General features: G+C 40.3%; 1 protein-coding gene across 1 annotated transcript in view; it reads right to left on the reverse strand.

The window, feature by feature from the left end:
- Window positions 1-2,974: 2,974 nt before the first annotated feature.
- The window catches only part of RGS5 (regulator of G protein signaling 5), a 233,328-nt gene continuing 209,416 nt past the window's right edge, over window positions 2,975-26,886 (reverse strand). Inside the window, exon 5 of the mRNA XM_068239953.1 lies at window positions 2,975-9,029. Within this exon, the coding sequence (XP_068096054.1) occupies window positions 8,868-9,029 (162 nt within the window). The 3' untranslated portion in view covers window positions 2,975-8,867. The remainder of the gene's footprint in view (window positions 9,030-26,886) is intronic.

Consider the following 26,886-nt stretch of genomic DNA (forward strand, 5'->3'; position numbering starts at 1 on the left):
CTGTTAGCTTGAAAAAGCACATCCAGCATAATCAGGACAATGTCAAACCTCTTATCTTCTAAAGATTTAGTGAGGACATTTAACTGAAGCCCCTCTTCATATAATCTGACCACCTTCCAGTAATCATATACCATAATCCTTTTCAGTTTCTGGAAATTAGGATCGGTTCACTAAAATCCAAGTAGAAAGGAGGTGTGTGTATGTGTAGAATAATATTTCGGTCTTGGTCTTCTATTGGGTCTGTTTAATTGTAAGTGAAGCAGAATACATTTTTGGCTAAAAATTCCATATTTCTCATACTTATCTCTAGCAGTTTTGCACAGAGCAGGAAGTGAAAGAGGATCTGGTCAAAGGAGATACAGACTGCAGGAAGGACCTGACAGACGTTATAACAGTGCAGAGAATAATTAAAAAAAAAGGTTGTCTTCAATTTGGAACTTGGCAAGAGGGCGTGTGTGTGTGTGTGCGTGTGTGTGTAGGGTGTGTGTGTGTGTGTGTGTGTGTAGGGTGTGTGTGTGTGTGTGTGTAGGGTGTGTGTGTGTGTGTGTGTGTGTGTGTGTGTATGTGTGTGTGTGTAGGGTGTGTGTGTGTGTGTGTGTGTGTGTGTGTAGGGTGTGTGTGTGTGTGTGTGTGTGTAGGGTGTGTGTTTGTGTGTGTGTGTGTGTAGGGTGTGTGTGTGTGTGTGTGTGTGTGTGTGTGTGTGTGTGTGTGTAGGGTGTGTGTGTGTGTGTGTGTGTGTAGTGTGTGTGTGTGTGTGTGTGTGTGTGTGTGTGTGTGTGTGTGTGTGTGTGTGTGTGTGTGTGTGTGTGTGTGTGTGTGTGTGTAGGGTGTGTGTGTGTGTGTAGGGTGTGTGTGTGTGTGTGTGTGTAGGGTGTGTGTGTGTGTGTGTGTGTGTGTGTGTGTGTGTGTGTGTGTGTAGTGTGTGTGTGTGTGTGTGTGTGTAGTGTGTGTAGGGTGGGTGTGTGTGTGTGTAGGGGTGGGTGAGGGGGCGGCATCCACATTTTACTGGGGAACCCCTTCATTTGAGACATAAAGACATAACGCTTTAATTAAGTAATACCAAAGAACTGAGGCAAAAATATATATTTTATCCCAAGACAATGCTCAGGGTAATAAAGATGTGTACTTCTAATTAGCAAATTATGCATGATGGAGTGAACAAAATTTTAATGAAATAACAAAGGACATTTTTAAAAGATATTTTTCTTTTTTTTCAAAGACAATTTCAGTGACAACTAGGATGGCATGGTGGTGTACAGAACAGCTAATTAGTTTCTCAAGATGAATCCACATTTAAACAAAAGCGCCGGCTCTTGCGGTCTCTGTGATATTGCCAATTAAATTGTTGCAAGGAAGTTTAAAAGTACATAATTATCAACTCAGTGAACATAATATATATATATATATATATATATATATATATATATATATATATATATATATATATATATATATATATATATATACTGTATATAAGATACGCATTTTATATAAGAAGCAAAGGTTAATCCGGGTGCTAGAGCTGCAGATACATATTATGTAGGAGATTCTGTAACTGGAAGAGATATCACTTGGCATGTCCTGGACCTAGAACAATTATCCATCATTTGCCTTTCCATTTTCTGAACCAGAATCCCTGTTTGATATTTAAAAAATAATATCAAAGAGACATAGCTGTAACCAAAGTTGCATGGCTCCCAGAATAATTGGCTTTGTGTTTTACCAAGCTATAAATGTGATTTTAATTGAAAGCCAATTGCAACCAACTAGATCCTTTATGTTCTACTCTGCAGGTTGTTTTGGACAACACTGACATTTCCTGTTTTCATGGTATCATAGAAGGCTTTTTTTCTAATACCGTAAGGACAAAAAGAGTGCCACAGGAATTTATGTTGGAAAGAATATTGTGTATGCATTTTACATTTTTACTTTGCAATTGTTTTTTATGCTTATTGGGTATGAGGAGTAGAATATATGTTATTGTTATATAATATTGGCCTCTCTAATTTAAGCTATGTTGTATAAATGTACTCAAGAAGAAATGTATTCTCCTATCTTCCTAACCATATATATAGACAAGTGGGAGAATAGGCAAAACAATGCAATAGAATACACTTGCTTCTGGCCACAAATAACAGTGCATAACACATTGTATATTATCCTTCCTATTACATCGGCTCACTCACATGAGCAACGATTTTGTCTTGCTTATTGAAAGTTCAATAAGAGGAGTGAATATTTTGAATATGATCACAGCCAAACACTGATCTTTCATGTCAGGTCCACTTTTCTTATGGTGATTCTTTATTCTTTTTGTATTCCCCCCCCCTCACTTCTGAAGTCATATACATTGCCCTCAGTGACAGGCCTCTCTTGCTGGCTGACAGGAGAGGTATACCGTCTATTTTCCATTCACCTAAAGCACAACTTCCTAACCCCAAAAAATACAGACCTCAATAAATGTTGGCTGAAAAAAAAAGACAAATGCAGGTATTGGATGAGACTCAAACAATTTCTCTACTTTGTTCTACGGGTTTAAAACTGAAAGGAGCTGCTTAAATATTGATGGTCTTGTCTAGGAGAAGTCATGGAGAAGCATACAATTAATTTGGTCATGTGATAGATATGTAAGTCTCTGATTTGCTAGAGATGATCATGTGCTAAAGCAGGATGTGATCATAGCAAATTAGAGCTTTGCAAATCTATCAGCTGATCTAACAAATCTCATGATTCTCCATGAGCTCTCCTAGACATGACAATCACTACCCTTAAATGTTTTTTATGGACAACAACTCCATTTGTAATTGTTTATCAGTGTATATCCTGATTGTTTATGTCCATTCTAGGACACAGACTGATCACACTAGGGAACCAGAACCAGCATGACAGTCATGGATCTTACAGCATTTACTGGAATTGCATAGGTGACTGGTACACCTGTGACTCAATCAGAAATAAATGACAGACCATCTAATTAATGAAAAACATATCAATTCCAAAAAGTTTTACTGTTTTTTTTTCAATAGGACTCTCGTTCGGAAGTACAGGAGAGGTTCATCTTCATACATACAACTCAAAGGTTTCTGGTGAAACCTTCACAGGACATTAACAGTATTTCTCCTACAAAAGCAAGACTACAGCATACACAATATAAGGCAAAAATAAAAACAAGGTCAAAAGACACCGATTCATTGTACTGGTAACTGAGCTGTGCAGAAGTCCCATAACGCAATTTCAAGCAAAAGCGTTAGCATAATGGCACTGTATTTTTCTATTGCCAGTATGTCCTGCATTGAATGTAGCAGATTGGGGCATCTTCATTGGATTCATTTTATTGTGAACCTCATCCAAGGATGATGCAGCTTTCAAACAAACTATTATGATGTGTTTTATATAATAGAAAGTGTCATACCAACAGGGAGTATACAAGGCTGGATTTATACATTTTGTGCCTCTAAACCAAGCATGTTAGGGCTCCTCTTCCAGCTACAGCAGTGTCCCTCCAATTCCAGGAGCAGCCCCCTCTTTCATGTGTAACATGCATGTACTACAGTCCCTCTTTTTCATTAAAAGCCCCCTAGTGCATCAGTTTCTCTTTTTCATGTGTTGCTCCCCATTTTCAATCTCCTCTTTCACATGTAGCAACCCCTCATTCATGTCCAGCTGCGCCTCCAAAATGCCTGTTTTCATTCTCCAACAATACAGTATTCCACGGTGGATTTATCATCACCGGACCACTTCGTGTTCTGAGGTTTGTAAGTGTAACTGTGAATATAATGAGCATTAATAAGAATAATAATGAGGAACTCTAGGGTAGCCATCATTTATGTTTTTGAATGCTTGAAGTATTAGCTGCCCCCATGATGATAAATGAAAGGCACTGTTAGATAATGGTTTTGTATAATAAAGGCTGTTATTTCTCAAAAAGATATTTCTTCACTGAATCATGGCTATTGATGTAAAGTGCCTACTACCTATTAATTAAGGTCAGAGTAAAAGGTGTCAAGTGGCTTAGTGAGATATCAACATTGGAGGTGATCATTCCCGGAGAAAATACTTATAAGAATACAGTATTGTTGGTAGCCTGATCACTAGCCTCTCAAGAACTGAATTGACAAGCTGCTCTGCTATGCATATTAGTTCAACTTATATAACTGGGGATAAAGTCCTCATGCAGTCTGCATGCTGTCCAATACCGGAGTATGTTAGGGCTTCTCTTCTTCTCTTCCAAGTGCAGCAGTGCTCCTCCCATTCCACGTGTATCCCCCTCTTTCATGTGTTACATTCATGTACTGCAGCCCCTCTCTTTCATGTACAGCTCCCTTGGGAATCAGCTTCCCTTTTTCATGTGTTGCTCCCAATCGGCAGCTTTCTCTTTCATATGAAGTAACCCCTATTTCAGATTCAGGTGCCCCCTGTAGTTGTAGCTGCCTAAAGCCAGGGCCTTTGTGGCCATTCCAGAAATATGGCCCTGATGCTCTCTTCCTTTTTTTTCTTCAAAGTAATCTGAAATCTGGGTAGAGTAATTGGCCTTATGAACAAGTTACAGCTCTGAGAAGTAACATCTAACAGAATGTAATGGGTTTGTATCTATTTATAGAGGATGACAACCTGAGCAGGGTTTCTGCAGAAGATGCTCCAGGTCACGTTGCAGAATTTGTCTTAAGCCCACTCGCCTGCCTTACAGAAAGGAGCCCTCATGTATCTCACACGTACAGTCTGTACTTTGCATAAATCTAATTACTGTAGGTTTAATGGATGGCAGATGGTCGAAGAATTAGCTTGTGTTTTTTTTTTCCATTTTTTAGTAGACAAAATAAAGTATGGGGTTATGACACTGACCAAACAGAACATTCTCTACAGTACAAAGAGGGATGTTTTTCATCAAAGTTTTGTCTAGTGTTTTCAGAATGAATTTTGAATCTATGACTTGGTCAAGATGATGATCTGGATGGGTTAGGGGACCTTACCACGCTACTATAAGACCTTTCTCACTTGCAAACATCTAACCCTAGGGAGCACAGACTGCTAATTATGATTCTGGAGACTGGTAGATACGGACAAAATGAAACCCTCTTTTACTTTTCTTATTTTTTTGGTCTCTACATTTGACTCTGCCAACAAGTAGTGAGTGACCTATAAGAGAGAAAATGTGAAGCTGAAGGTACAGTGTGTGTGAGCCAGAAACATGAACAGTCTGAGAATAACATTCTTTGATAAGACATAGGAAAGTGTGTAAGCAAACACATCTTTAGTTTTTCTGTTTGCAATAGTTCACCTTAAAGCACAACTCAAGCCAAATATAAAAGCAGCCCAGCTTTAAAAGCTTATGATTAAAAAACACATTGTTTTGTAGATACTTTATGCAGGTCCTACATTTTATCAACTGCACTGCAGCATAGTTGAGGAAGGTTGGGAGTAGAAATGGCCAATGAGATGCTAATCATTTTAACTTGTATGTAGATTTTAAACACACTCTATACAGCTTGGATCTGGCCAATCCAATGCTCTTCCTGGAGATTCAGATTGGCTGAATTGCAAGCTACTAATTGCATAAAATTTGCATACGGGCAGGAATTGTATGCATCTTACTGACAGTTTCTATGGGAGTGGGAAACAACTTAAAGAGACTCTGTAACAAAATGTTCATCCTTATTTCTTCTATCCTATAAGTTCCTATACCTGTTCAAATGTGGTCTGGCTTACTGCAGCCTTTTCTAGTTGCACAATGGCTGTATTATCTCTGTTATATAATCTAATCTTCTCTCTTCTGTCGGCTCTGTCGGGCTCAGGCAGGAATGTGCTGTCTGCTGTTATTGGCAGAAGCTATACACACCCTCTCCACAGCCTTTCACAAGCTGGTAACAGCCATGTCTTTTGTTTGTAAGCACTGTCTAAAACTGGCAATTACAAGCCAGGATCGCAGCAGGGAGTGGCAGAAACAGCACAGAGGGGCCCAGGAGAACATAATGAATAAAATGGTATGCTTTTTATTGTAAGAATTTTAGAGTACAGATTCTCTTTAAACATAATTATAAATAGTAGTGCTTGCCATGCTGGGACAATAAATGCAGTAGCTCACCAAATAGGGGCAAGCTCTATACTATCACTGAGATGTGCATGTTTAACACATGCATAATACCTACATCACAGTGGGCTTTTTAAATGTAAGTTTTTAAATCATTGTTATTGTGGTGTCTTTGCAGTATATTGAGCTGATTTCTTTATACTTTTTGACTTGAGTTGTGCTTAAAACTGTAACAATCCCAAGCCTCCTGGAATAGACATCCCTATAACCCCATTAAGTCATCTCACTTCCCTTATTGAACACATTTCCTCAAACCCTACCATCACCACCAATGCATAGAAGGTCCCTTTAATTCAAAGTTTATACTACTCTGTACGTTTGATACAATTCATTCCGCATCAAACCTTTCTGTAAGCTTCTCACACCATTCCCGGAACCCACACCACTTTACACCATTATCTATACTTATCCTGGGACTAGGAACGCCATCCTTTAGGCCCTATTTAGGTAAGTATTGCCTCAGAAAAATAACCTTCTGTCACAGTCTATGCAGGCTTCAAGGACTTAGTAAACAAGAGCATTTCTACAAAATAACAGCACAAGGCAATATGACAGGCAGGAGGAAACTTAATAGTTTAGATTTAGACTGAGTTGGGATGGGGTAGAACCACTGCCCATTTACTTTTTTGTGTTTCTATTGGGGAGATTCAGTCTCACTTCCTGTTTACGGTGACACTTGTGAGTTTGACAGGAAGTAAATAGAAATATAGTTTTTTAACAGAAACAATGACAGCAATAAAATCACAATGGACATTCTTACTCTTCCTGCGTATTGGAAATAAAGTTTTTTTAATGACTCTCTGTGTTGCCATCGTGGAGATTTTCACCCACTTCCTGATTTTGTGACATCAGGAAGTGACTGAAACTGACTAAATTGTGGGTCCAAACAGCAATAAAAATTAGGCAGGACTTCTTAACCTTCTTTGCTCTACCCAAACCCCAAATAAAAGTTTTGGGTGTATATGCATTTTTACTGTTCTTTTTGGTCAGTAGTCTCATGCTATATAAGAACATAACTAAATAAATAAGCTCTTAACAACACCCTCAGGAGCTCTGCTCTGTGAGATGTCTACCCAGGAGCATATTCTGTGATTTATTTACAAAAACTAGAGAGAAAGAAGTTTACAACCATTATTACCTCAGTTTACAACCATTAAAAACCTTTTTCAGATGATGTTAGAAGACCAAACAAAAGCTAGTTAACACTGGCAAGTTTAAATTTTGAATGAGAACTTATAAGTCTATGTATACTGTTATGTCGGTTGTTTTTTTTTGTCATTTTTTTGCCTTTATGCTACTGTTCTGTGAAGGAATTATGAGTGGCAAAAGCATCTCTAAAGCATAAACCATCTTCTACTTTTACCAGCTTTTACAGTCCTTCAGCACAAACAGCTGTGTCGTTCACTAGCTTCTAAACAGATAGACATTCAATGCTACAGTTTCACTTGTCTCTAGTTTCTGTAAATCAGAGAAGATATGAACAGAGCTTTTATTTGTTCAGTATTTTGTTCAGTACATTGAACATGACTGAAATATGATGGGTTTGCTTCTTATCGAGAACATTTTTTTTCTTTTTACTTTTTTTTTTTTTTACTATTTAGTTATGTTTCTTTAGACATACAGTACACCCCACTATAAAGATTCCCTAGAAAGTTAGATTTTTCATATCAAGTGGACCTAAACTGAAGAATTGAACTTCGCATAGAACATTAGCAGGCAAGAGCCGTAGTTACTCAGCCTTTTCTGCCATTGTCCTCATCTTTCACAGTGAGAGTTAAAAAAAAAAACTCTGGCTGGGCTCCAGATCATGTGATTATGTCAACTAAAAATTGACTACCAAGGTGCGTGCTGGGAGATTTATATCTGCAGAAGCTGCAGGTAGATTCACCCTTTCTCTGTTTATTTATTTATTTCTGCCATTGAATAAGCGCCTTTATTTGATGAAAAAAAATATGTTTGAAAAAGCCTTAAAACAAATTGCATTGCAACATATAAGAATGTACCTGTGGGGAGAAGTTTTATATTAACATCCACAGTGATTCTCCCACTATTCCCCATTGCTGTTTTTGGATTAAGGTCCCTCTTCTTCCCAAATGACAAATGACCATCTGATGAGTGACAGAGAGTCTTCAGGATAATCGGAAGTTCTCAGAAAGGGAACACAGCAGTGTTCAGATCAATGAAGAGGAGTAATGGAGATTAGAGGGGATCTTGTCGGGGAAGTAAACATAAGCTTTTCTTCCCACAGGTACACATTTATATTACAGCCGGATGTTCTAATTTAACAGTGCACTTAATTCAAGACAGGAGAGCGCTTAGTGGACGCCGCTTATGTGGTAGGCCTATTATGTTTTCAAAACTATTATCATCTTATTGGAATTCAAAACAAGACCTTTGATAAAAAATGTATGGTGCTAATTTTTAGGTTTGCTTGAATAATGGTAATAATCCAATATCAGTAGGCAGCAGTGCACGTAACCGATGAGACTGTATATACATGCAGGTTGATCACAGGGCTATAACTGTATAGTTCACATCATCTATTCAAAAATTCCCATCTTAAAAGTTTAGCTATAGTTCACATAACAAGACTTTTTTGTTGCTGGTGTAACATTAAGAAGATTTATTTGTTGTTTAAGGAACCTATTACAGGACAGCCTGGCAACGTTGGTGAAAGTGCTCATTTGAAAAAGCAGCTGCAGAAAGAACAGACCAGCAGCACAGCAGTACAGGAGAGCCTCGGCATGCTGGGGGTACACTGCACAGCTCTGTCACACCGCTATTTCACTAATTCCTGATAGATCTCTGAGCGAATGAATCTGGGCAGGGAGTCTTTCTCCATCAGAGCATAGATCTTCTTCTGGGCCATTTCAAAGCTGGTGGGTGACAGCTCCACCAGATTCTTCATTGTCACTCCCTTGGTGAAGTGGTCAATGTTGACCTGGAAAAAACAAAAAGAAAATGCCAAAATTAGACAACAAAAAACAAAACAATTAGAAAACCTAAAGTCATTAAAGAGCCACTGTAGTGACATATAGTAGAATGCAGTAAATTATTCAGGATCCCCAATTTTACGGTAATTGTCCTGGTTTCAGCTTGAGATACACTTCCTGAAGTAAGTGAAGTGTGGTCCGATGCTAGTCGAGGAGCAGAAATACTGACATCAAAGCAACAAGTGTTGATTCCAGTAATACCTTTAATGACTAACTGCACACGGTTTACTGCAAGCTTTTGAAACTTTAAGTCCTTCTTCAGGCATTACACAGAACTGGGTCAGAACCGTGCAACTCGCTTTTCATTGTTCTTACCCAGTTCTGTATAATGCCTAAAGAAGGAACTTAAAGTGTTGAAAGCTTGCAATAAACCGTGTACAGTTAGTCAATAAAGGTGTTAACGGAATCAACACTTGTTGGTTAGATGTCTGCATTTCAGAAACACTTCCTATATCCATATATTGCTATATATTGCTGTATGTAACACCACCCTCCCAGCAATGCTTAGCCTAGGCTAGTATAATTTCTACTGGCTTTAGAATTCTCAGTAAACAAACATTCTGCAGAGATCACCTGACAGGACTAAATATGTCGCCACCTGTGATAAGCTGCAGAATATAAATGAGGGTGAGGAAAGATTTTTTTCATTGAGCAAACACTGACTAAATCATTGATAAATGAATATTGTAAAAAAAATAAAAATAGCAATTTTATTAATTACGTTATTATTACTACAGTTCCTCTTTAAAAATCTTGGCAAATGGGGCCTGCAAATGATCAGCACAAGGTTGTGATACTGCAATATAAAGTTCTACTATTCATTGTATATAAATTATATATAAATTATATATATTATAAAATATATAATAATATATTTACTCCAAAATAAAGACCTTGTGAAGACTCTGATGGTTTAAAATGATTGGGCCTGTTGTTTCAACCCGAATTGTGGTAGAAGACATTATTAATTGTCCTTTGTTATTACTCCTACTTCTTTCTTCTGGCACTGGAGATGTGGAGAAGCCATTTGTCCTTAAAGGAAATCTTAAAGGAATAATATCAAAGTTTTACTTGTTTCCTAAACACCTTTAACCTTTCTGGCGGTAAGCCCGAGCTGAGCTCGGGCTATGCCGCGCAAGAGGATTTCTCAGGCCCTGCTGGGCCGATTTGCACAATTTTTTTTTTTTTGCAATACGCAGCTAGCACTTTGCTAGCTGCGTGTGCACTCCGATCGCCGCCGCTCCGCGCCGATTAGCCGCCGCTCGCCGCGCCGCCCCCCACCAGACCCCGTGCGCTGCCTGGCCAATCAGTGCCAGGCAGTGCTGAGGGGTGGATCGGGACTCCCTTTGACGTCACGACGTCGATGACGTCATCACGGGATTTCCTGATTGCAGATCGCCGGAGGTGATCGAAGCGGGTGGGGCGACGCCGCTGCACAGCGGCTATCATGTAGCGAGCTACATGATTATTATTTTTTTAAAATTTAAAAAACTGCTGCGCTGCCCCTTGCCGGTTTCTAATAGACCGCCAGGAGGGTGAATAGGCAGAAGGGACTTCATAATGACATATAGTGGTAGTAAAAGGGGGAAAAAAAAGACATCCGTCACCTTATCAGACCTTATATACAGGGGCGTATCTGGGTAATATAGCTCCTATGGCAAACACTGAAATTGCGCCCCCCCCAGCAGACCATCATGTCCCATAATAACAGCTTCTTTTCTTGCAATGATACACATCTCCCCAGTATAGGTTGCTAGAGTTAGCCCCCAAGTAAAAATAACCAGAGGTAGCAACCTGGTATAGATAGCCAGAGGTAGCTCACCCAGTATAAGTAGACAGCAGTTATGTTGCCCTCCCAGTATATGTAGTTAGAGATGTCTCCCCAGTGTAAGTAACCTTCTTTAGCATAAGTGGTAAGAGATATCCCCCAGTATAAGTAGTCCCCCAGTATAGATAATGAGAGGATACCCCCAGAAGTAGCCACCCCCTCCCCCCCCCCCCAGTATAGGTACTGTGAGATGTCCTCCAGTATAAGAGCAGGTACAAATGCCTGAGAGGCATCCCTCAGTTTGGTGGTGGAGCATGAGGGAAGAGGAGGCAGCCATGGTGCCCTTGGTCCTCTGGCGCCCATGGCACAAGCCATGCCTGCACCCCTCTAGATACGCCTCTGCTTATATACGGAGAGCTAGGGTGTTGAGTGACGGGCTGTCAATAAGAATATGTAAGAAGCTCTCTACTTCCCTCTGCACACTGTCCCGCTTGGATAAATAATGCACGCTATGCTGACAGCAGAGTGTCTTGTGGGCAGACAGATCATTGAATCAGACTGACTGAAATCCACCCGCCCACAAGACTCTCCTGTTGGCATAGCGTGCATTGTTAATCCAAGCTGGATAACATGCAGAGGGAAGGAGAGAGCTTCTAAAACATTCTTGTTGCCACGCAGCCCATCACCCAACACCTTAGCTCTCTATATGTAAGGTCTGATAAGATGATGGATGATTTTTTTTTCCCTTTTACTTCCACTATATGTTACTATAAAGTTCCTTCTGCCTATTAAAGCTGTTTAGGAAAAACATACAACTTTTAAAGTATTCCTTTAAAGAGGAACTCCAGTGAAAATAATGTAGTAAAAAAAGTGCTTCATTTTTTACCATAATTATGTATAAATGATTTAGTCAGTGTTTGCTCATTGTAAAATCTTTCCTCTCCCAGATTCACATTCTGACATTTATTACATGGTGACATTGTTACTGTGGGCAGGTTATTTAGCTGTTTCTAGCTGCTCTGTCTGTTACAGACAGCTAATAACAGCTATTTCCTGTCTCTGAACATTGTTACATTGTGGCAGTTTGCCAGCAGTACCGCGGTATTCAGAGCCTCTTGTGGGAGGGGTTTCAGCACAAAATCAGTCACACAGCGCCCCCTGATGGTCTGTTTGTGAAAATCATTGTCTTTCTCATGTAAAATGGGGTATCAGCTACTGATTGGGAAAAAGTTCAATTCTTGGTTGGAGTTTCTCTTTAAGCGAAAAAAAAGTTTAATTTAACTGGGGCTTCTTGCAGCCCCCTGGAGTCATCCTGTTCCCACGCCATCCTTACGAGTCCCACCGGCCAGCAGTGGCGAACCTCGCAAAACTGTCTGGCCATGCGCCTCCTGGGAACGTACTGCGCATGCGGGAGCGCAATGAGTATGCACGCCGACTCATCAGGGGTCGGTGATACTGCAGAGGCTGCTGGCGGGACCTGGAGAAGCCCAGAGCTGCGGCGAGGGCCACATGTGACTTCTAGGGGCTGGAAGAGGCTCCAGGTAAGTAAAGATAGTTTTATTGGTTCACCTCGTATGTCCTTTAACTATAAAATCCAAGTGGCAGAATTTTGAACTGTAACTACAACAAACATACAGTAAATGCTATACTGTGTTCAGAATCTGCTTTGCATAAACATTTTTTTTAAAAAAGTAACATTCTGAAAAATCATATTTTATTATGCTTCACTGTCCCCAGTTATTATTATTTATTGATATAGTGCTGCCACATTTTCTGCAGCACTTTATAACATAAACAAACAATTCAAGTTGAATGAACTGAAAGATTTATGGATGAAAGGTTAGCTGAGTAAGATATTGGACTTCTAAAGGTGACAATAACACTTCTATGTTATGTATTTTAGCTATGATACGAGAATAAAACAGCATTTTGATCTCTTTACACACAAACAAGCCTTTATCTAGGGCATTATATTGCCTTTTTGCTCATTTGTTGTTACAGTAGAATAATTCACATTGGAGCCATAGCATATCTTTCCTTTAATGTTAGTATTGCTGCAGCTTCTTGCTATGTCTGGGGCTCACTGGGGACTCTGCTAGGATGCAAATTTCTAGGATGGAAAATCTACCTCACGTTTCTCTCACATACGATGACATACAGGATGAGGGTTTAATGCAAGCATGAAGAGACAGTAAGACTTCCTTTTGTCATGAAGTCGGAATGATTTGTGCAATCTGCACAGCATGAGGACACAGAGAGACGAGAATGACCTGCTGCTAAAAGCCGCACGCTTTATGCAATAGGCACAAATGAAAACTGTGTAGCAGCACTAAAGCAGATGACAAACAAGTTGGCAGTATGAAAGGAGAACAATATATTCTGAGGTTGTCTGTGCTTTTTGAAAAGGTACTGTTCCATCTTTTTTTCCCATACGTCAGTAAGTTAAAGAACAAATAAGCTGTCCATGGGAACACTGAAACTCAATTTCCAGCAGAAGTACACATTTCAATTGCTTCTGTCATCTCTGTATGTTAACACCAATCGCCCTTTCTCCTGTTTTCTCAGGTTCCGACTTGCCTTTTTTTCACCATCATCTGTGGTAGATATCAAGGGACTTAATTGGAAAATCCCTCACCTCATAGGAGTAAACTGTTGTATTACACTGTATAACTTTTGTTACTTAATTCAAATATCATAAAAACTCTTGAGATGCCATCCCAAATGAACATCCACCTTCTAGGTTAAAGGAAAACAGGAAATGTGGGCGCTGCCCTACGCGCACATATAAATAATGGCTATGGGGGAAATTTGGGGGCCTCAGTGCCTGATGAATATTGGGCATCAGGGTCGCCTGCAGTGCAAGATATAGCTTCAAATAGTGTGCACCCGAATTTCCTCACACAACCTTTATTTATAAGGTGGCCTATAACGGCGCCTGAAGAGGTGCGTATTTTCATTGGATTGGCGGTGGGTGGGGGGGCTAAAGTTAGGCATGAGGGGAGAAATTAAGGCTAGCCATGGGGGGGCAGTTAGGGTTAGCCATGAGGGGGTGGAGGTTGGGCATGGAGAGGGGATGGACAAGGTTAGGCTTGGGGGGAGGAGAGGTTTAGGCTTCCAGGGGGAGTGGTTAAGGTTAAGCATTGGTATAGGGAGGGTTCAGTGTGAGAATAGGGTTAGGTTTAGATGTAGTAAAATATCTGTATCTAATACTGATATTTTACTATTGTCATTAGCACAGTAAATTTACTGATACTCTAACATCGGCTATTTCTGGGCACCCAAACTTCTAGGTGTTTTTTTCTCATGTAGGCCATTAAATGGAATCTGGAGTGAGAGAAATACAGAGGCTGCCATCTTCATTGTCTAATAAACAATGCAGTTGCCTGACTTCTATGCTGATCCTCTGCCTCTAATACTTCAATTTATGTTCCCAAAAGCATGCAGGTCAGACTCTTGTTGTTGTAGGTGTGTGGGTCAAAAACAACTAAAGCTAAAAGCTCAGCACGACAGCCAGGCAGATGGCACTGTTTATATGGGAATGAAGGTGGCAGCCTCCATTTTCCTGTTCCTGAAGCGTGAGGAAGAAGGAGGCTGGTTTTCCATGTTTTACTTGAGAATGTCTACTGCTTCTGGCATCACGCATCGCTTATCGTTTGACCAACTCTAATATAGTTATTTTTATGATGTGATAATTCGTAAATCATTTATACCCTATATTTAACTATAAGTAGTACAAAAGCGGTACACTAAATGTTAAATCTGAAAAGTTGTATTCTTTTCTGAAAAACGTATGCTCATTTCAAACTGTATTTTAGGAACATATTTCTGAAAAGCGGGGAGAGGATCAACAAAAACTGGAAACGTTTTAAAGCACATTTTTAAAAAATGTCGGAACTTCTCAGAACTAATTAGATTATTTTTAACAGATCAGCAACTTGGCAAGAACATCCCAAAGATGCCAAGACTCATTGAAGTAAAGAAGGGGAGGGGTACATCAGTCTGTGAAACACGGTGCTGACAAATAGTGCTACAATTTAAAGATAATGTTCCACAAAATAAAACTGCAAGCAATTTGGGGATTTTATTAGCATCTACAATGCATACTATTATTAAAACATTCAGTGATCTGTTATCTGGTGAAATATCTGTGCAAAATGGACAAAGCTTAAAACCAATATCAGATGTCATTTTGGACAAAAACACAGTTCTTGTGAGAAAACGCGGAGAAGCCACCGCGTGTACTGGCGGCAGGGCGGCTGATTCCGCGTCCAGCACGGCGGTTTCCGCGCAGCAACGCATGTCTGGGTCGGCTGGGATCTCTAGTGCACCTGGATGGAGAGCTACGCATGCGCGCTCCAGGAGTCAGGACCTTTATGCCAGCAGGAGATGAGTCAGCTGATCAGGATGATCAGCTGATTCCTGCTGGACTCCTGATTGGCTGAGTGGTTCGGGCGGGGCGGCAGAGTCCTGCAACTATATTTACAGTTTGCTTGTCAGTTGCTGGTGGTCTGCCGTTGCGATCACTACGTGGAAGCACTCAGACCTTAGTCAGATCCAACAGTGTGTTTGAACCAGGGGGACCTGGGAATTCACACTGAGCCTGATTACTTGTGTTATTATTCTGTTATACTTCAGACTAGTTCCAGGGTGTAGAGACCACGGACCTCACACCCAAGACTAGGGAACTTGTGTTATTATTCTGTTATACTTCAGACTAGTTCCAGGGTGTAGAGACCACGGACCTCACACCCAAGACTAGGGACTTGTATTATCATTCTGTTATACATCAGACTAGTTCCAGGGTGTCGAGACCACGGACCTCACACCCAAGACTAGGGACTTGTGTTACCATTCTGTTATACTTCAGACTAGTTCCAGGGTGTAGAGACCACGGACCTCACACCCAAGACTAGTCATTGTTGTTATCTGTTATGACCTGTTGCATTTCTGACTTTACCTCTGCTTTCTGATTCGGTACCTCGCACTTCTGATTACCTGTTGCCAGACCCTGCTCGTTTAGGATACCGAATCAGTCTTCTGTCTTTGTACCTTATCTGTCTATGTGTTGCCGACCTGGCTTGCCCGACCTCGAGAGCTATCTCTCTCGTTAAGAGATAGTTTCCTGACCTGGTAGTGACTACCACCTTCAGGTGTCACTCACTCACAGGTTCAGCCTACCTTACCCTGAAACTCCACCCCTTTGGAGTTCTCAGGCTACTGGAAGGTCTCTGTTCTTCCCTAAAGGCAGTATTGCCCGTACTGCCAAAGACCACCTGCTCCCCGGGTGGTCTTACTCAAAGTTATTACTGTTGCATCAAACACTCACACTATAAGGTGTCCAGAGGTTAGTTATACTTGGATTATCGGTGATACTGCAGATCACCAATAATCAGATTCTCTCTGTGTGCTGACACCGATCATTACAGTTCTGTATTGGAAATCACTGCTTGGGCTCAGGAACACTTTCAAAGATCACTGTCTATGAAACATTTATTTTGCAAAGCAAGTTGAAATTCTACAATGCAAACATGAAACTATATATAAACATAATCAAAAGAAACTGCCATCTTCTCTGAGGCAGAGTGAATTTAAGATGAACTGAGGGGTAATGGAAACTTGTTCTCTGCTTTGAACAATTCAAATTTAAAATTATTTTTGAAAATCATGGGTCTCACCCTACAAACTGAAGAGGAGAAGGGATATTAATCTTGTTATTAGCACACATCTGAATAGCCAACATCCATACTTGTATGGGGCTGCACATGGCATTTCTGGATGAACACTGTTAATGCTAAATTATACATACAAGTTTTGCAAACATTTTGTACAGTATTAAAGTAAAAGGTCATAGGGGTACGTGGGGGGTAATAGTAAGGAGGATACGTATTGTGAAATGTGGAAGCCCTCTGAATAAGAGAGCTTCCAGTTACCCATCCACTTCCAGAGAAAAGAATATAAGAGTGCATGTAGAGTGCTCGGGACGGGGGACCTACTTACTTCCCTCTTTGGGTGGAAATTAGAAATGGAAGTATTGATGGCCACATAGTGTTGCTGTGAGATCAGATACAGTGAATATGGATTGTACTTTGTGGGTATGTACTGTAGGGGATAAGTGTTTATGACTGTGGGAGCCCACTTAATGAGGCACAAGACAGACAAGAAATGATTAAGAGCATTCTATCACAAAACATCCAGTGCAAGCAAACTATCAGCAAGAGGGGAGCTGAAAGACTTCCAGAAAGATTTAGGGAGCAGGATAAACACCAGTTATACTATAACTAGGATTTAATGAATGGGTGGCTTAGTGATTTCTGCATCACTGATTGGAACACAGTACAGGCTGCTCACTCTTCTTAAAGAGACCCTGTAACAAAGAAAAGTTCCCCTGGGGGGTACTCACCTCGGAAGGGGGAAACCAATGAGTCCCCCCCCCCCCCCCCCCCCCTGTAGCTGCAGGCAGTCCAGCGCTGGCTTTCCCGAAGTGTCCCGGAATCCTCCCTCGACAAGCCTGACAAGCGCTGATTTATTTACCTTTCCTGGCACCAGCGGGGGCCCTGTTGAGGCTCTCCACACGGAGATAGGCAAAAATAGCCGATCTCCATCGGGTCCGCTCTACTGCGCAGGCACAGGAGACCTGCGCCTGCACAGTAGAGTGGCCCGACACCGATCGGCTATTTCCGCCTATCTCCGAGGCGGAGAGCCGATACTGCGCCTGTGCTGGAGCCGGGAAGGTAAATATTTACATCCCTGCTGTTTGGGGAGCTTTATCGCTGGGACCGAGATGGACGGGGAAGTCTCAATAGGATTCGGAGGCTTCCCCCACCCGAGGTGAGTACCCTCCAGGGCAGGGTTTTTCGTTACAGGTTTTCTTTAAGCTAAGAGGTAGCTGAATAGCACACAAATGCATTTTTCTGCACGATCACTGTGATTTGTTCTAACAATGATTGTGTGATTAGGAGTAACTTGATTGGCTCTTAGTTTTGCTTGCCACTTACCACTTCCCATTTAATAGAGTGATGAAAAAGTAAGAACAGTGGTGGCTCCCTAGGAGCTGGCTGTAGCAATGATGAAGTCTACTGATATTATATTTAACCTCTCCTAAAAACTTCCACTTAAAGGAATTCTATCAAACTTTCACTATTTCTGTAAGCATTATAAATCAATTTGCCAACAACAGTAAGAATGATCAAAGCATATATTTTTGCTGTGCAGCTTCTTCTGTCTTTATTTAACTTACTGTCTGTGTCCCCTGAGAAAACTGACGGCGACGGGGAATTGGGGCAGTTCATTATTCAAGAGGGGGATCCTCTTGCTGCGTACAGCCATGCTTTATTTTATTGTGATGCTCCTCACACAGCAGAGCAATGACGCGCCCTCCTCCAGCTCATGTTTACCTTTGTGTAGAAACAACTAATTACGCAGCTCAGAACAGGGAAGTCTCCTTCAGTCGAGCAGCGAGAGAGGGCTCCTCAGCAACTTTATGAGCCGATCGTGTGCTGCATAAGTCACTCTGCTGTGTGAGGAGCATCACAATAGAATAAAGCATGGCTGTACGCAGCAAGAAGATCCCCCTCTTGAATAATGAACTGCCCCAATTCCCCGTCGCCGTCAGTTTTCTCAGGGGACACAGACAGTAAGTTAAATGAAGACAGAAGACGCTGCACAGCAAAAATATATGCTTTGATCATTCTTACTGTTGTTGGCAAATTGATTTATAATGCTTACAGAAATAGTGAAAGTTTGATAGAATTCCTTTAAAGAAGCACCGTAGGGACATGCAGTAGAATGCAGTAAGTTATTTTGGGTACCCACTTTAGCCTTCAGTGTTTTTTCACCTTATCCATCTGAGCAACTCTCACATACCATTCATTTGGTAATAACTGTATCACTACTTTTCACAACAAAATGATCTATATCTTGTTTTTTTCGCCACCAATTAGGCTTTCTTTGGGTGGTACATTTTGCTAAGAATTGTTTTATTCAAAATGCATTTCAGCGGTAATATTAAGGAAAACAATAAAAAAATTATTTCTCAGTTTTCGCCCATTATAGTTTTAAAATAATACATGCTACTATAATTAAAAACCATGTTTTTATTTGCCCATTTGTCCCGGTTATTACACCATTTAAATTATTTCCCTATCACAATGTATGGCATCAATATTTTATTTGGAAATAAAGGTGCATTTTTTCAGTTTTGCATCCATCATGATTTACAAGCTTATTGTTTAAAAAAATAATAGTTATATACCCTCTTGATATGCATATTAAAAAAGTTCAGATCCTTAGGTAACTATTTTTTTCTTTTTTTATTGTAATTGTTTATTTTTTATTATAAAAAATTATTTGGGTAGTTTTAGGAGTGTGGGAAGTAAGTAGTTAATTATATATGTAAGTGTGGTTATGTTTAGTTTAAAAAATGTATGTAGGTGTAATTTTACTATTTTGCATATTGTATGCATCCTATAAGCGTACCAGGAAGTGAAGAGGGGATGTGTAACTTAGATTGATCGTGGCTTCTTATAGAAGCCAGCGATCGTTCTAACGGGGATTTAAATCTCGTTGATTGATCTTCAGTCCAACGGGCGGCGGCAGGAGCACGTGCAGGAGCGTGTATCGGCCACAGCAGCGAGTGGCAGCAGGGGCAGCCTTATGGACGTAGCAGCTACATCCAAAAGGCTTAAGTAGTTAATGGTAATTGTCCTGGTTTCAGTATTAGAAACACTTTCTATATCTATATATTGCTGTATATTGGTATGTAGCCCTACCCTCCCAGCAATGTTTAGCCCAGGCTGATTAGGTATGTGGAATTCTCCTCCCAGAGCATTCTGGGTGACCGGGCATATTTTTTACTGGCTTTACAACTCTCAGTAACCCAACATTCCACAGAGATCACCTGCCAGTCCTAAAGATGTTGCCACCTGTGGTACATTTCAGAATATACATTGGGGTGAGGAAAGATTTTACAATGGGCAAACAAGGACTAAATAATTAGTAAATTAATATTGTAAAAACAAAAATGTATTCATTATTTTATTTTCACTACAGTTCTCTATAATAAAAATGTAATTACAATTCAACTCAGAGCACCGTTTTTTGTTAATTACATTTTTTACACTGCATTAAACTTTAATTCAATCCTAGTCATCATCCTAGGATAACCTGAATCCTAACCTGCATTATATAACAAACTTTTATTTTGACAACATCTCTAGCACCAGTTATTGGTAACCTTGACACTCCCCTAACCTACCTACTCTTGTATAATACTTTCAGGGCCTGCAGTAACACAAGGTGACATTTTAGGCACCAAGAATTCATTTATTGTCCAGGGCTGCGCAATAAGCTGGCGCTTTACAAATACAATAAATAAATAATAGTAAGCGACTAAATGACCTCAACAAAAACTCCTATTCTGTGCTCTCCTTCATTGACCCCCTCTTCTTCCATTACCTCGGAAAGTTAGGAACAGTTCCTTTGAGTTTATAATTATATTCTCCTTATATCAAGCACTAATGAATTCCTGAAGTGAGAGGAATAGGACAGCTGACATCTTTATTCCATTTTTTGTATTAAAAGGTCAGTCACCAGTCTGTTGTTCTAATTTTTTTTTCTTTTTAGCTTCAGCAGTGTCTGAGTCCGGATCAGCTGATTTTGGCCCGTGGCTCTGAGAGCCGAGCGCCGAAACTGGGTGCCCCATAGCAGCAATGCTATGCTGCGCGGGGTGCGTAGCGGTAATTCGGGGCTCTGGTGGCGGCCAGACCGCGAATTACATTGCCCTCCGAGTTGCGACAACTCGGATAGGGAATAGTATTTTAATACTGCCTCGGAGTTGAGCGGCGCTGAATGAATATATACCCGTCTGAGTCACACACCTGCAAGTAGTATTTGTGTCAGAACACCTGATTGGCAGACATGTTGTTGAGCAGTATGTCTCAATGTATTGAAGAGGACCTGAACTCTTGCACAGGACAGAAGGTAAACAGAGACATGCATACTGTATGTATTTAGAGGGTTTAGCCTTTTTAATTCCCCCTCATTTGTGTCTAATCACAAGTTGTAATTTTATCTCTACCCTGTTACATAACTGTCACAGCAGAGATGACAGATAAGCTCATTTAAAAGCACACAAGGTCAACAATATGTCTGCTTCCATGAATCAGGAAGTGGAAACAGTGCAGATTTATTTTAGGATTTGTATCAGCTGTGGATCAAATATTTTTTTTGTTTAAAGGTTATTATGCTGTGATCCTCACGTCCAGGCGGCTGCTCTGCTGTGGTGCCGCGCCCCCGTGCTGTCTCCTAGTAGCCATGGGATCAGTGAACGGGACATGGTTCCCGATCACCAATCCGTGTCCCCAGCAGAAAAACCGAAGCGCTCTTACTAGAGGCTTCAGTCTTTCTGCAAATAAATTTTTCCGCGTCCATCTTGTGGCCAAATAGTAAAACTACATCTACATATTTTTTACATTACAATTTACACATATAATAACATTAAAAATGAACTGTTTATTTCCCACACCAAAATATTACCCAAATAAAAATTTTAATGGAAAAAAAATTACAATAAAAAAACAACAACACATAAATAGTTACCTAAGGGTCTGAACTTTTAAAATATGCATTTGAAGGGGGTATACCACGAACATTTTTTAAATTATAAGCTTGTAAATGCACCTTTATTTTCAAATAAAATATTAGCGCCATACATTGTGATAGGGACAAAATTTAAATGGTGTCATAACCAAGACAAACGGGCAAATAAAATACATAAGTTTTAATTATGGTAGCGTGGATTATTTTAAAACTATAAAATGGACGAAAACTGAGAAATAATGAATTTTAATCCTGTTAAAATGCATTTATAAAAAATAATTCTTAGCAAAATGTACCCCCCAAAGAAAGCCTAATTAGTGGTGGAAAAAACAAGATATAGATCAATAAATTGTGTTAAGAAGTGATAAAGTTATTAACGAATGAATGGGAGGTGAAATTTGCTCTGATGCAGAAGGTGAAAAATCCCCGCGGGCTGAAATGGTTATCTTTTAGAGCAGAAAAGACGTTCTGAGTTCAGATCCGCTTTATGGTGGCCACACATGGTACAATAAAAACATTCGATTATCCGGTTTATTCGATCTAAATGATCAAATAAAATGAAAGTTAAAAATATTTTTTATTTTTTAGCAAGAAATTTTTTTTATCCCGTTTTTTCGAGAAAAATCAGATTGGACATGCTGGAAAAATCTTTATAATCGATCTAACAGAATAATCGAACTAAATTATCTAATAAAAAAAAAAAAAAGAAAAATTGTACCATGTATGGCCACCTTTAAGAAATTTGAGGGTCAGCCTGACTGCCAGGCAGGCAAGTACCTAATAAGGAATAATGATAGCTGCCTCCATACTTAGCTTGCTGCAGGGTTCCTTAAAGCAGGAGGGACAGCCATACTATTCCAGGGACATAAAAACACATATAAGTAGATAACTACTTGTTGTACTTTCAGTTTCAACACATATAATTTGTACTGTCCATGTTTTGATTTCAGTTAATTTTTATCGTAATTAAAGAGACTTTTCTTGGCATATCCCATCTTAAAGAGACTCTGAAGCCTCCTTAAAATAATGTGTTTATTTTAAAAAGCTCTTAAGCATGTTTGCCCTAACTAAAACGCATCTAACTAAATCCCCCCAAACTCCGCTCGCAAAATCCACGACTTTCTTGGTTGTGGATTTTGCTGCCCTGTGCGCTTTCAGCTGCAGCTCTGCCTCTACACGTGTCTATCAGCGCGTATCTCCGCCTCCGCCCGCCCCTCTCAGTGAAGGAAGATTGAGAGGGGCGGGCGGAGATAAGCGCTGTTTGATGCGTGGAGAGGCAGAGCTGCAGCTGAAAGCTCTGCCTCTCACGGAAGCGCTCCCCGCAGTGTGCCCCGGGGAGTTTGGGGGGATTTAGTTAGATTTCAGCTGCGGGGATGCAGCGTTTTAGTTAGGGCAAACATGCTTAAGAGCTTTTTAAAATAAAAACATTATTTTAAGGAGGCTTCAGAGTCTCTTTAATTCCCTCTGACTGAAGCAAATTCTGATGTCATTTCATCCCTTACTTTTTTTTCTTCTAGAAACTGCACTTTTAAAGCTAGCTTGCTTTGTAAACACGTGTGAGCTCAGCATAGATCATATTTCAGATTCACAATGAACTGTCTTCAGCCAATCAATGAGGAGCAGGAAAGTGGGAGGGGTGACGACAAGCTTCCTTCTTGTTTGCAATGTACCAACTAAAGCCAGGCTGACTGAAATAAGATGTATTACAGTAGAAACATTTCTGAATAGATTGGAGTGCTTGCAATGCAGGGTAATGGTGCAGGCTGCATAAGAAACACAGTGCAGTGGGTAAATGGAATTTGATTTTGTGCCTGATAATACCTCTTTAAAATACATAAATAAATACATAAAATGAAGTTCAAACAAGTTCAAATATCACATACATTAAAATTCCAAGAGACTGTAGTCTTACTTCATTTTCCCAGTCATTCCAAGAAAACTTGTCCATAATATTCAGCCCTGACATTGCTAGCCACTTCCAATGTGTCCTTCTGCCAAGTGTATTTGTGATGGCTCCAGGATACAATATATCAGAAGTACAATAAGCATAACTGGAGAAGTGGTTCTGTTTTAGTGTCTCCATTTGTGTATAATAAGTTTGGTGTAGTGGTCACAAAGTGTATACATTGGGGTTTTTGACCCGCCTCTCACCATTCAAAATAGTTGTGATTTTCGGGAAGAGAAAACATACCATATTCTTCTTAGAAATCCTCTCTAGCTAGCTGCCTATCTGGCCAGGTTCCAGCTGGGCCTATCTGGTGCCGGTTTTCATAGTACCGCATGTCACAGGCAGCAGCAGTAAATATTTATACAAGAGTCTGAACACAGTCAGGGTCATCATAACTTCCCCTGAGACTCTCAATATTCTTAGTATGTGGCAGGAGCTGCTCCTTAGGGATAAAACATCTGTGGCTTGTTTTGGGAGATCATCATGGGAAGCAAAGTCCTAACGCAATACGTGCCTCAGCTAGACTGTGAAACCGCTCAGCTGTTCAGACAGCAGAAACCTTCACCCTTTTTTAGGCCAAGCCTATTGATATTGTACAGAATACACTGAATATTAATAAAACCTATGTGTGAATACTGTATAATTTAGTTTGTTCTCCTAAAAATACATAACAATGGAAATCTTACCCATGTACGGGCTTAGTATGAAAAAAGGTGTTTTTAACAGTCAGTGAACATTAGCTATATAGTATTGGTGTATATCCCTTTTTAAGCAGACTTAGAACTTCTCTGCTTTAAAAGATAAGCAACAGTTTAAGAATCTTTAAAGAAAAACGTTTCATTGTTGAAGCTTACATAACTCCTGCAATAAATCTGCAGTGTATCTACTTCCTGCTTTCATGGAAACAGACAAAGGGTTAACAACATCCTGTGTTTACATATTAGCTGTGTCTGCCAAGGACTGTGCTGACACAGCTGAGAGATCAAAATACACTTGTGATTGCTTGAAGATTAGGGGGAATTAGACAGGCTCTTCTCTCTAAAAACACACAGGGTGCATTTCACACTGTTTTCCTTGTGTCCAACGCAAGAGTTCAGGTCCACTTTAAATAAAAGAAAATCCTACTTAACGGCTATAATAAACGAGTGTACAAAATGAAGTCAAACGATCAAGAGCATGATTCACTCAACCACAGTAAACCTGTGATCACTAAAAACATTTACGAAACAAAAAATGTCAGCACTCTACGCATGTGCAGACTAAAAAGGTTTGTGAATTCACATCCATGGTGGGTACTTTCTTATGCTGCACTTGCTGGGCACTGCTCATCTGCTAAAGCAGGCGTGGCCAATGTGAGGACATATTTATCACATGCACAGATTTATTTATTTTTACACATTTTACCTGACATTTTTGTAAAGAAATGTTTATATACAAAATAATCCCGCCCTCCTCACCCTAAATAAAAACCATTATTCTCCAAGCCTTAATATTACCTTATCTCGCATGCCCATGCTTCCATGCCATAAACACACTACACAATACATACTGTACATAGAAATATGTCTATGGTATAAAAATAACATAATGAATGAAACTGCTAACTTTTTTACAAAATGTCTTTATAGATCATGTAGTCAGTGTTTTCCCATTGGGAAATCTTTCCAATCCCTGATTTACATTCTGAAAACATCTTTAGTTCTGTCAGGTGATCTGTACAGTATATTAATTATTGAGAGTTCTAGTCTATGCAAAGAGGGTGATATTGCTTGTATGGCAGTTTGAAAAATCCGTTATTTCCCACAATGCGATGAGGTTCACAGACAGCAAATTGTCAAGACCTTGGTCATGACATCACACTGTGGGAGGGGTTTCACCTCAATATTAGCCACACAATGACCTTGATGATCTATTTGAGAAAAGGTAAAGATTTCTCATAGGAAAAGGGGATATCAGCTACTGATTAGAATGAAGTTCAATCCTTGGTTAAAGTTCCTCTTTAAAGACAAGGAGATCACCACACTTTATTTTTTATCATTATTAATTTATTTTGTATTACTTATTTAAGTAGCATTAACAATAAAAAGAACAGTAGTATTAGGAGTAAATTGAATGCTAAACACAAAATGTATAAAAGCATTGTACAGTCAGAAGCTTATTCATATCCAGGAAAAAAACTGCTATAAATTATCTTCTATTGGAACATTTGGTATGAAAAAAAAAAGAACTGAATACAACAATACTGTTGATGTACTGTGCATGTATGTGTGCATACTCATAAGTGCTGTCACAAATCACTGCCCATCGCATTGCACGGTTATTGCATATTTGTTGGGTATGCAGACAGCCCTTCATGCAGCACAATGTGCACTTTTCCCTATTCATTTCAGTGGAGCAAGATATGGCTGCAGGAGAACAGAGGCGCCAAAAGGATAAAAGGAAGCTAAATGAGCTTAAAAACCAAATTCTTGGTAAATAGAGGAGATAGTGGTGGACTTACCTCCTCCAAGTAGACACACAACGACTGTAGTAAACACAGTCAATATATTTTATTTATGAACTCCAAATATGCAACGCGTTTCGCAGGTTTGATCCCGCTTCATCAGGCAATAACAACGGAGCAATAGCATATGTGGTCAGTAGAAGAGCCAGGCACCTCTATGGCTGCAGTAGTACAAGGCACATTTTCTACAAATGCAGAACAGTGTGTTAGTTTGCTGTTTGTGCCCACCACTGACACTCACCTGCAGCTAGCTTATGATGTATATATAAACAGAGGCGCAAAAAGCACATTAAAAAGCTTAAAATCGGTTTCAAAATATGACTATGCGATATACGAATATGACTATGAATAAGACACTGTGGTGGACTTAGCTCTACAAGTAGACTCGAAAGAGTCAATTATCAGCAAAAATACTTTATTTGTAACTCTAAAATTTGCAATGCGTTTCACGAGGCTAATCCCGCTTCCTCGGGCTATAACAGGAGTAACTGTAATATGAGTGTGAGTCAGCAAAAGTGCCTCTATGTTGATAATTGACTGTTTTCAGTGTACTTGGGGAGGTAAGTCCACCATTCCCTATTAACCACTTGCCGACCGCCCACAGCCGATGGGCGGCGGCAAAGTGGTGCGCACAACGACCGCAATACGCTCATCGGTGGCGGCTCGTCCTGCGCTGTCTGGCCGGGGATCGCCGGCAATAGGCTCCGCCCACCCGCGACATCAACCCGCCGGCCGTTTGGAAGCGCCGGCGGGTTGTTAACCCACGGATCGCCGCACAGTAAGCGTATAATACACTTTGTAATGTATACAAAGAGTATTATACAGGCTGCCTCCTGCCCTGGTGGTCCCAGTGATCGAGGGACCACCAGGGCAGGCTGCAGCCCTTGTCTGCACACACACACACTGATCTGCCCCCCCCCCTGCCCTCTGATTGCCCACAGCACTCCTCAGATTCCTCCCTGCCCACCCCCCAGACCCATGTTTGCACCC

This window comes from Hyperolius riggenbachi, chromosome 6 (assembly GCF_040937935.1).
Source record: "Hyperolius riggenbachi isolate aHypRig1 chromosome 6, aHypRig1.pri, whole genome shotgun sequence".
Classification (NCBI taxonomy): Eukaryota; Metazoa; Chordata; class Amphibia; order Anura; family Hyperoliidae; genus Hyperolius; species Hyperolius riggenbachi.